This window comes from Mus caroli, unplaced genomic scaffold, assembly GCF_978045245.1.
Source record: "Mus caroli unplaced genomic scaffold, Mus_caroli_1 scaffold_14, whole genome shotgun sequence".
NCBI lineage: Eukaryota > Metazoa > Chordata > Mammalia > Rodentia > Muridae > Mus > Mus caroli.
Genome location: NW_028227269.1, coordinates 68,321,297 through 68,333,351, shown reverse-complemented (window position 1 = coordinate 68,333,351; position 12,055 = coordinate 68,321,297). Strand labels below are relative to the sequence as shown.

Below are 12,055 nucleotides of genomic sequence, written 5' to 3'. Positions count from 1 at the left end.
GCTCTGCCAGTTTCCTGTTGCTCTCTGCGGAGCACCCCGAAGCCCAGTGCACTGTGAGAGTGAGAGCCGTGGGCCTATAGAGTATGCATTTCAGTGGCTGGAAGTACACACTCATTTAATTCTCTTCCTCTCTCATATTAGTAGGGAGAAGCTGTGGATTTGCATGGAGTACTGCGGTGGCGGATCACTTCAAGATATCTATCACGGTACTCTTACTGCGACTCTACATCATAAAGCCTACTTTGGCCTTTCATGATTGTTGTTTGACATTTTGAGCTAACAAGGGAAGTGAGTTGTGTAGTCTCAGTCTCTAACATTATTCTTTCTTGTCCCCAGAGACTGGTTTAAAAACTAGGAATTCTTACTGTCGCTCTTGCTTACTCAGTGTTTTTTAAGAGATCCATAAATACCTGTAAGACATAAATTTTACTTTTACCTGGGCATGATGTGTGTCCTTGCTACCCCGAGCTTCTGAGACACAGTCAGGAACATCCAGAGCTTAAGGCCAGTCAGTACTGAAAACTGAAACTCTGCCTAAAAATTACATCAGTGCTACTTAGATGTAGTTCCTAAGAAAGCAGAAAGGCATGTGCTGAGGGAACGAAGCTTCATGATACGGCTGTCACAAAAAGGAGTCACCCGGAGAGAGCTCCCAGGAGGGAGTTCATACTCCAACAAATTTTATTAAAATATGAGTTTGAGGCCGGGCGGTGGTGGTGCACGCCTTTAATCCCAGCACTTGGGAGGCAGAGACAGGCGGATTTCGAGTTCAAGGCCAGTCTGGTCTACAGAGTGAGTTCCAGGACAGCCAGGGTTATACAGAGAAACCCTGTCTTGGGGGATATATATATATATATATATATATATATATATATATATGAAAAGAAAGAATATTTAGTATTCTTGTAGTTTAGACAGTTTCCTCAGTTGAGCTTGGCTTTTCCTCATAACCTGGTTTAGAAATCGTGTCTGTAGGGCCGCCACAGTCTGTCTTCGTGTGGCTGGCACCTTCTTGAATTGCTAAAATTTGCAAAAACATAAATAAATAAACAATATTTATGAAATATTTTTCTTTATTTAAAAAGACCTGTTGCAGATATGTATAATTCATCCAGAATTATGCAGAGTACTTGAAAACATTTCTATGGTAAAATCTTTACATTGAAAGTCATCAATGTCTGTTAATGTGGTTTCTGAAATAGCTGTAAAGACAAAAGTGCTGTTCCAGTGTCGTAACTTACAACGACCTCAGGCTTTAGATTGTCAGGTGCCCAGTGATGAGGGAAACCGAACTGCACTCAACTGCATATGACATTCTCCTTAAACATCGATAACAGTTGACCATGCTTAGGCTCTTGAGTTTTTATTATTATAAATTTGCATGAATGTAAATGCATAGCAAAATGAGAGGATTATATGCCAAAATCATGTCACTGCCTCTACGGAGGAAAAGTGGAGCTCAGAAGTAAAATTCTGAATTATGATAAATACATATTATTGTATCATTCAATTATAAACTTTAAAGTTGCCTAATTTTGTCACAACAAACAACCATAACAAATAACAAAAAAGGCTCTATTTTTTTTTAAGTTTGCCACATATATATTATAAGTACAGGAAATACTGTGGTGTAGACTGTCTCTTAGGTGTTTTAATGAGAGCCCATGTGGTGGTACACACCTGTAATCCCAGCACTTAGGAGGCAGAGGCAGAAGGATCAGGAATTCAGTATCATCCTTGATTATGTAGAGGATGATTCAGGGCCAACCTGGGCTGTATAGGACCCTGTCTCAAAAGATAAAAACTTCTCAGTAAATAGTAACCCTACCTTTTAAAAAATTAATTAATTAATTAATTTTATGTATGTGAGTACACTGTAGTTGTCTTCAGACACATCAGAAGAGGGCATCAAATCCCATTACAGATGGTTGTGAGCCACCATGTGGTTTCTGGGATTTGAATTCAGGACCTCTGGAAGAGCAGTCAGTGCTCTTAACCACTGAACCATCTCTTCAGTCCAAACCTATTTTTAAAAAAGAAAAAAACTAATATATATATATATATATATGAATATGTATATATACATAGAGAGAGAGAGAGAAACTACCAGAATGAAATGAATATTTTCTTTTCTCCACTAATATTTTAAAGAAATATTAGTTAAATAATAACATTTATATCACTGAGTTTAAATTATTTTCTAAGATTTTATAAAGAATTATGATTTTTATGAAAATTTTTATTTAGATATAATTTTTAATCTATCTGTACTTTTACAAATGAGAGCTGTTGAAAATTCGATGAATACAGCTGGCGAATTTTACCACTTCCCCTTTTATGCTTAAAAGATTGTTACTAAGACATTTTTATGAAATTTCTGTTTGCAGTATTAAAGCCTAATTGTTAGCAGGGCGGTGGTAGCCCACTCTGTTAATCCCAGCACTCAGAAGGCAGAGGCAGGTGTTTCTCTGTGAGTATGAGACCAGCCTGGTTTACAGAGCTAGTTCTAAGACACTCAAGACTATACAAAGAAACCCTGTCCTGAAAAACTAAAAATAAAATGAAAATAAAGCCTGACTGTTATTTGTTTTTAGTTGAGTATGAGAGTATTAGTACTTTAAGTACTATACTAAAAACACAGTGATTTAAAGTTTCACCAAGTCTGTACATGGGCGGATCTCTGTGAGCTTGATCCACAGCCTGCTCTACCTAGAGAAGGGCAAGTTCCAGGCCAGCTGGGCTAGGTAATACTTCAGAAAGATGTGTGTGAGCACGTGCGCGTGCATGTAAAATAAAGCGGCTTCACTTTTTACGTTGCTCTTTTATCAGTTTACTAAGGACCAGACGTTTATGTCAGGAAGTAGGTGTGGTCAGTCAGAAATGAAAGGAAGCGACGAGGGCTTTCTCTATGCGGAGATGTCGTGTCAGCTCTAGTCTGGGTCTCAGCATCAGCAGGCAGCACACCAGTTTCCTCTCGTGTACAAAAGGCACTGTTTCGAAGCTCCCGATGGGACACTTGCATAAGGATTTTCTATTTCATGTTAGAGGAAGATCTGCTTTCCAGAGATCATCTGGTTCCTTTGATCTTTGGTAAGGTTCTGACCCAGGCCTGCCTGTTCTGAGAGACTTGCTCTAGAAAGTCATCTGGACTCCGCAAGCATATACTCATGGGGTTCCCGCCCTCAGTACGCATAGAGAACATGTTAAAGATGTCACTAGACGTTTCCAAGCGGCTGCTTCTAACTAACCTTTAAGGTCTTTACATTGTTTTGTGTTATGACTGTTTTGCATGTTGCACATGCACTGCGTATGCATGTTCTCAGAGGTCAGGAGCAGGTCTCCTCCAGTGCCCTGTGCCTCTGCCAGTAACTCTCGAACAGAGTCAGCCATGCTCTTGGCTTAGTTCCTGAGACTGTTTGAGGACTAAGCTGACAGTCCTGGCTCTCTGGGGACCTGTGTGTGCCACGTGCACTAAGTTTTACACATAATGGGCACTTTCCATGTTCACTGTCCAGAGCTGTCTGGGAATAAAGCTCTTATTTTCAGAATTGACTTTAAAATTCTCAGTGTTTGTTTCATTTAAATTATGCAAATGCTATCCGCTCTTAGTCAGAAAAGAAGGCATCCAATGATACATGCAGAAGTCATATGCTGCTTTATAATTTTATGGCTAGACTGTTTTTAATTTGGCTTCAAATGACAATATGTTGTTGTTGTTGTTTCTTTCTAGTGACTGGGCCATTATCTGAAACGCAAATAGCCTACGTCTGCAGAGAGACCTTACAGGTACAGTATTGGCTTACGTAGCTAGGAAGGCAGGCTCACAGTTAGTATCTGTAAAATGGTGGTTTGTCCGGAAGCTGAAGAGTAAAAACAGTGCTCTCCCAGTTCAGCCTCAGCGCTTCAACTGTGCAAAGCTCGTGCTTTCCTCCTGAATGACTTGCAAGGATTTATTCAGGCAGATACTGAGAGCGCAGTGGTCACATGTCTGCTTTGATGCTGAAGTGCAGACGGTCATGTGTGGCAGGGTGCTTGGGTGACTTGAGTTGCCACCAACGCTGAGGAAAGCCATACTTCAGCATTGTTTAGTGTGAGTCTGTAGACTTGTCCGTTGTAATGAGGTGTCTAACCTTTTCCCTCAAGCTTTATGGTGTGAACAGATCGTTCCTGCAGATTTGGGAGGGCGCTTGCCAGATCTTGTTCTGCGTGGCATTAATGCAGGTCATCGATAGCAGAGCGCCCTGTTCTAAGTTCCATCAGCGTAGGAAAGCACACGCGTGCTTCTTTACTCCTGAGCCCGGGAGAACTTTAATATACTAAGTGTATCTTCACTAGAGAGTCAGCATCTCTACATGATTTTTTTCCCCGGTTCTCTGAAAGATAACTCACTGCGAAAATTAGTGTTAACAGTATTGTTCATCTGCTTAAAGGGATGACAACTGGGAGTTAAAGTTTTTTCTTTCACGTGCTTCCTAGACTGTGTAGTTTGTTTAGAAGTGAGATTGATGTTCTGTATGTCTATGTAGTTGTTATTTTAAAATGAACCTAGATTGATCAGATCCAAGAAAAATTCTAGTCAGTTTATACAGTGCATTTCCTTGTGCTCCAAGACATGCTGTCCCCAGCCTACTGTGTGTGCAGGTATATTCCCTCTGTCCATGTGAACATCCTCCGTGTCCATGAGGGGTTGCTTCCAGGACCTCCAAGAGTACATGTCTATACCTACTCACCTTTTACATAAAATGGCATAGTATTTATACATACCCACATGTTCCTATGATTGCTGAGACCACCTGTAGATTACTTCCAATAAATAAATGACTTACACGCCATAAATGTTGCTGAAGTTGTTGCTTTACGGCTGTTCAGGAATAACAACAAAGATGTCTGTCTGCATAATCGTGGTAGCTGTTTCTTCTCAAACATTTTCAGTATTTGTTTGTTTAAATCCATGTTTACAAGTGGGAGAAATAACTAGAAATGTATTTTTCCACAACATGAACCTAATAGAAATAAATATATTGTGTTTAATAAAATACAAACCTAATCATGGGCTCATAGCAAAGAATTATTGACAAATTAGGGTTTTTTTATATTTTAGTTTCTGAAGTTGATTGTTTCTTTAAGTAACAGATAGGATGCTAAACCAAAGAGAAAGATCAGCAACTTGGATTTAGAGTCAGGCCGGGTAACTCTGGCTTCAGCTGGTTATAGATTCCAGTTGCCTGCATATGAAGCAGCGCTGTTTAAACAGTGACCTCCCAAATCTGCTCCAATGCTAAAGTCCCGTCAGGCTGATAGACGGCTGCATTTAGTCAAAACGGAGTAACAGAGAATAGCAGTCGCCAGACCACCCAAAGCAGTACAAGGAACTCAGCAAACTATATAAAACGGTGGTTTTCAAGAATGGAGACAGAAGACCACGGCAGACAGGAAGTCTAGTTCTTCTTATACAGCAACTCAGGTAAACATTTGATGGTGCCTTTCTAATGCATATTCTTTTTTTAACTTTAGGGTCTTGCCTACTTGCATACTAAAGGCAAAATGCATAGAGATATCAAAGTAAGTTCACTTAATATATTTAAATTGCTGTGTTTTGAAAGAAATTGTTTGTTGCTAGTTAATAGCATCTGTGCTTTCATTTTAGGGTGCAAATATCTTATTAACAGACCATGGTGATGTAAAATTAGGTATGTTGTTTTAAGTTCTTAATTTTTTTAGCCAAGAAAATTAAATGATATTTAAGTTTGAATAGATTTGTTTTTATATATAATCATAATAATAATTACCTGTGATACCTATTTTATTCCTAAAAGAGAAAAATCTACTGAACTTGAGAAAATCTTATAGGTGAAGAAAGTCATATTCATAGTCCTATTATTTATGTAGAAAGATAAAAACCCATTGAATACTTTCCAGCAAATCATGAATATTTAATGAAAATATGTAAGACAGGTATTTTAAATGGCAACAATGAACTAAATAGTGTGTTTAATTTTTATTACTGTCTTAGTTAGGATTTCATTGCTGTGTAGAGACACCATGACAAGGCAACTCTTACAAAGGACAACATTTAATTGGGACTGGCTTACAGGTTCAGAGGTTCAGTCCGCTATCATCAAGGCAGGAACATGGCAAACAAGGGCCTGGAGGAGCCAAAAGTTCTACACCTTGATCCAAAGGCAGACAGGAGAAGACGGGCTCCCGCACAGCTAGGATGAGGGTCTCAAAGCCCACCCCCACAGTGACATACCTCCTCCAACAAGGCCACACCTACTAATAGTGTCACTTCCTGGGCCAAGCATATTCAAACCTCCACAGTTACTGTGTTTAAACACAAATACGAAATTTTATGTACATAGGAAAATATTGTAAAAAGTAGTGACAGAGTAATAACCTTGTTCTGTTTCAGAGTTAAAGGAGCTCAGGTGTGTGCTTTCTGCATGGTCTCAGTTTTGCCATTTTTCCCCAAATCAACTTCATTGTGCTTGTAATTAAATTAATTTAGTTAGCCTAATGTAATACATTTTTCCTAAGAAATTTTCTTTTAATGAATATGTTATGAACCAAGTAAGGACAGATCTTAGTACTAACGTCATGCACAGTTCTTGACAGTAACACCTAAAACATCAGTGATGCTGTGGCCAGGGTGAAGCTTAAAAGTGCTAGTTGTGTCAAAAAGAACTCTACCAACTTTCTACTCTGTTCTGTTCTTTTCCCTCGCCAGCTGATTTTGGTGTGGCTGCAAAAATTACAGCTACCATTGCAAAGAGGAAGTCCTTCATCGGCACCCCTTACTGGTGAGGCCTTACTGCCATCGTCCTTCTAGCTTTGTTTCTTCACGCTTTGCACTGAACGCTAATTCTTGTCTCTGAACTTTTTATTGATTCTCTCTGAGTTTCACAGACTGCACCCAGCACTGATTATCTCCCCGTCCCGTCAGATCTGCCCTTAGCCCATGCAATCTCCCTCCCTAGAATAGAAAACCCACAACCAAACGAACAAACAAAGCACAGAAAACATCTCATCGTGGAAGCTGGAGTTGTCACAGTGTGTCCCACAGTATATATCTCTGTCCACACGTCGTCACTTGCAATCTGATCCTTAATTCTTGATAATACAAATGATCATCAAAGGCCAAGAGACTTGTTTGCTGCTTCCTACTTTCCTAGGTTTGACTGCGCTAGGGAACGTTGGTTTGTCAACATCTAGCATGATGAGGGGCCCATGTAGAGTATGGAGTTTAAAAAGAAAGACTTCTGTTACCTCTTCTAATTTTCTGTTTTAATCAAGGACTATACTCCCGGATGTTAAAACCTACACATCTTACACTAGTCCTGCAGTGTGTGGTGTAGCCTACTGGTGACTACCAGAGCAATTTTTCTAAAACACTGCCATCCTTATTGAGGGTAATCTGGTCTATGAGACCCTGACTCAAAAAAGAAAAGGCAACAGAATCGCTTGATATTTAAAATAGTGTAATGAATACTATAGCAGGCAACATTCAAAGTTAGTGTTAAATGTTGGGTTTGTTTGTATATGGTGTTTGGATAATTTATTATTTTGAAAATAATTTAAAGTAGTTCTATACTTCATAAATAATGCCAAAACAAATAAGGGTCTGGGAGAGCTAGTTCCATGATTAATAGCACTAGGTGCTCTTCCAGAGGACAGAGTTAAATATAGACGTAAACTAGGGCTGAGCAGAGTGCCACACTCTGGGATGCAGGGCAGCCTCTGTGAGTATGAGACCAGCCGGGCTACAAATGAGTCCCAAGCCAGTCAGCATTACATAGTAAGACCCTGTCTCTAAAATAAAATAAAATAAAATAAAGCTTAAAAAAAACAATGAGCTGGGTTGTAGATGTAGCTCAGTTTGTAGAGTCCTTCGCCAGAATGCATGATTCCTCTCACCACATAAACTCAGGGTGGAGACATGCACATTTTTTCTGCACTTGGATGTGTAGGAGAATTTTAAGTTCATCCTCCACTCAAAGCAAGTTCAAGACCAGCCTGGGGTATATGAGACTCAGAAAAAAAAAGAAGAAGACAGAGGACAGCAAAGACCGGAAGAGGAGGCTCAAAGCCTTTGCTGGCATCAAAGTTTAAAGGAAAAGATTGTTCCCATCACGTGACAGTGTAAAGCTTTATGCCTGCCAGCTGGGACAAAAATCAAAAGCCAAGTGAAATACAGGAATGACAGGCTGAATTTGACTGAGGTGGTTAAATCTCAAATATGCTGCTAAAAAGGGTGTCTCGAGCAGCAATTATTATAGTAACACATGCAAGAAGTCATGAAATATTAGAACTATCTCCCATAAACATAAGCACAGATAAATTACTTTGTTTTCAGTCATTTGGAATGCGTGGACTCACTGAGAAACCCCCATCACTACATCCATTCCAGGGAAGGTCAGCAGAGAGCCTTTTCAGTAAGGCTTTCAAGAGCCTCCGACGGTCTCCGTGTCCTTTAGTCTCAGCATATATACTAGTGGTGATTTATCACAGGCTTGTGCATTTTTATATGCAAAGCGCTTTCCAGTGATACTTTAATATTGAGACTCATGAGAAAAGAGTGGCTCAAGTAAGCTAAGGGAAATTCACCTGTCAGTTCAGAGGAGTAGCATGAGGTGTAAAAAGGATGTTGTCTAAGATGAATTGTTAGCAGTCAGGCTCAGACGGACAAGATTTTTAAATTAGCACATGCCCTAGAGTGCATACAGTCTTAGAGATAATCTGCCTGTAAGTAAAAAGCATAGATAGAAATATGCGAGACAGTAGCTGTATTTGATTGAGGTCACTGCTTGTTTTCTTCCATATTTTTCCTAAATTCATAATTTTCTCCAGTTAACCACCTTTAGTAACAGAAGAATCCCTAAGAGGTATCATTTAAATAAAAGTTCAATGGAAATATAGATAGATCTTTCCTGGATCTTTCCTGTGCTCACCTTAAGTTCTGCTACTGCTCAGAGGCGCACACACCACCTCCATGGGGCTGACCAAGCTAAGCTCAGGCCCCTCCGGAGTTAGCAAGCACAGTAAGTCAGGTGCCACTCCGGTTAGCTACACAGCGTCCAGTGGGTAGAGAAATCGAGGGTATTTGCTGATGACTGGGGCCCACTCAGTCTTCTCTACTGGCCATTGGTCATCTGGCTCAAGGGAAATTGTTGTCTTCTCTTTTTCGGATGCCCATGACTGTTATATAGCATTGCATAGGTACAGACATTTCCGTGTTAGTATTTTCTAACACTCACATTTTGAAGGGTTGCAAGTGTAGCTCAACAGCAGAGCACCTGGCTATCATGCTCAGATCCCTGGGTTCAGCCCCCAGCATAGCAAGAAAGAAGCTTAGTATAAATATTATGTGCTTACTTTAAAACACATGGACTATGTTCCACCTTTAAGTTGAGATATCTTTAGTATTTCAACAAATGTAGGTTATAATGTTCTGTGCATGTAAAAGCAATAGTAACTGGGGTATCCAGTATAACTATGTGCTCCCCGAGGCCAGTGTCGCCTACGCCTTATGTGCTCAGTGTGTTTTGAGGGGTTTTTGGTTGGTTGGTTTGGTGTGTGTGTGTGTGTGTGTGTGTGTGTGTGCATGTGGGTGTGGGTGTATGTGTGTGTGTGTGTGTAGTGTGTATGTGTGTGTATGTTGTGTGTATGTGTGTGTATGTGTGTGTGTATGTGTGTGTATGTGGGTATGTGTGTGTGTGTGTGTGTGTGTGTGCAGGGATAGAGGATGGTGATTACTGAGACATGATCTTCTGTGTGGCTCTGGTTGCCCTGGGACTCAAGATAACTCGTGCTTCAGCCTCCCAGGGGCTGCAGTTACATCTCTGCCTGCCTGGTTTCACCTCCTCTCTCTGTGCTTCACCTTGCTGTGAGTTTTAGATTAAGTTGCCTCCATAATTAAGTCTTTCAATGGGTCCACGCCATTTTCAAGAGAAGTTCTGGATTTTCTTGTATAAAAGTCGGTTGTTCATATCTAGACTCTACCTTGGCAGTCTGTTGGGATGTACTTTCCAGGCCCTCTAAGCCCTCAGTTGGGAAGATTTGTTTTTGTTTTTGTTTTTAATTTTAGACCATTTTTACATTTTTGTAAAATAAAATGAATTACTAAAACGTAGCAATGTGTTTAGCCAAGAGAGGGTTCTTCTGTTTCTGTACTCATCCTAAACAGTAACAGGCCGTGTACGGCTCCTTCCCAGGGCTAAGTCCCCCGTCCCCTCTGGAGCCTCCTTCCGGTAGCTCAGCTTCCGGCTGACTCCTTCCTAAGGTTCACCTCCTCTGGGAACTTGGCCTGCACAGGTGTGTAGTAGTCCTTTACAATTTTACCACCACAGACTGGAGTCAAACCGTAGTGTTCTCGGAGCACAGGATTCAGAAGAGGAAGTGAGGACTTTTAAATAGGGAATTTTACTTATTTTTTATTTCTTAGGGTTTTTTGTTGTTCTCTCTCTCTCTGGGTGTGTGTGTGTGTGTGTGTGTGTGTAGGTGTTTTGCCTGCATGTATGTATGTATGCCCACAGATGTCAGAAGAAAGCCTCAGATCCCCTGTAGGAGCAGTGTTAGTGAGCCCCTGTGCACCCAGTGCTCGTGACCACTGAGGGGGTGTGGGGCAGGGTGATAAGGTTTCTCTCCTCCTTTCTGTCTAAGAGCATAACTAAGCGTAGCATGTTTTATATGACTTTTACAAAGATAAAAGTGCTGTACTCACTGGCTCCCCTAGGATGGCTCCAGAAGTTGCAGCAGTGGAAAAGAATGGTGGCTACAACCAACTCTGTGATATCTGGGCAGTCGGAATAACAGCAATCGAGCTGGGAGAACTGCAGCCGCCTATGTTTGACCTGCATCCAATGAGGTGTTGTCATTACTTACATCACTTTAGGAAGTTGAAGTACTGATTACTCGGGGTTATTAGCTCATTTTCACCTGTATCACACTAGCAAAAGTACTGTAAGGGGCTCAGAAACAATGTCATAAACCTGCTCAGGGGTCTGCGGAGATGCCTCAGTGTGCACACAATTATAGACCTAGGCTTGGGACCTTAGCACCCTTATAAAAGCTGGGCGTGACACCACGTGCCTGAACCCGCGTGCTGGGGTGTCAGGGATAGGCAGATCCCCTGGGGTTTTACTGGGCAGCCTTTCTAGACAAAACAGAGCTCCGGGTTCCATGTGAGACCCTGTCCCCCAAAAGAAGATGGAGAACAGTAAAGGAAGACAGCCCTCTGCACACATGGACAGGGCAAGCACACTCTCATACATTGCACACACGTGAAAGGTAAACACAGCACACATGTGCAGGGGTGAACATTCACACACATACACTGCACATATATTCAGGGGCAAGTTGACCTTTCTCTCTCAAAGGTGAATTCATAGAGTACTCTTATAGGTTAGCTTGTAAACCGGAGACACCAGGAAATGGATATGATTTGTCAGAATCATTATAAATGCCAGGCTTTGCTTAAACCTATAACTTAATTTTAAAGGAACATGTCAGTGCTGTGTAATAAGCTAAGGCACAATTATGTAAATATGCCTGCAATATACTATGAGTTATATAGGTACATGTGGTAATGAAACTGACATTTTATGGCTTTGTTTTATAAATAAGGTCCTGTTTGACATTTAAAGATCTTTTTTAAAGCTAGCAGAAGTATTCCAGAACCTTCCCAGAACATAAAAAAGCTAAGGCCTGAGGCACATCCCAGCAGTAGAGGTGCTTGTCTGGACAGTACAAAGTCCAGGACTTGACCCCAAGTGTCATCAGAAAACAAAACACAAATATTAAAAAATTCCATATCCTAGCTGGAGAGATGGCTCAGCGATTAAGGGCACTGACTACTCTTCCAGAGGTCCTGAGTTCAATTCCAAACAACCACATGGTGGCTCACAACTATCTATAATGGGATCCTATGCCCCCTTCTGATGTGTCTGAAGACAGCTACAGTGTACTCATATAAATAAAAATAAATAAATCTCTTTTTAAAAATTCCATGTCCAAAGCAATGTCTTCAGTGCCTTTCCATGAGGGAGTTTTACAACAG

The 12,055-nt window shown here is 40.8% G+C and overlaps 1 protein-coding gene across 2 annotated transcripts in view; it reads left to right on the top strand.

Moving 5' to 3' along the window:
• Map4k5 (mitogen-activated protein kinase kinase kinase kinase 5) overlaps window positions 1-12,055 on the top strand; it is a 91,368-nt gene that overhangs the window by 38,441 nt on the left and 40,872 nt on the right. For both annotated transcript variants that reach the window (XM_021178702.3, XM_085830402.1), the window contains 6 exons: window positions 142-206; window positions 3,731-3,786; window positions 5,515-5,562; window positions 5,648-5,690; window positions 6,728-6,800; window positions 10,733-10,864. In XM_021178702.3, the coding sequence (XP_021034361.1) occupies window positions 142-206; window positions 3,731-3,786; window positions 5,515-5,562; window positions 5,648-5,690; window positions 6,728-6,800; window positions 10,733-10,864 (417 nt within the window). The remainder of the gene's footprint in view (window positions 1-141; window positions 207-3,730; window positions 3,787-5,514; window positions 5,563-5,647; window positions 5,691-6,727; window positions 6,801-10,732; window positions 10,865-12,055) is intronic.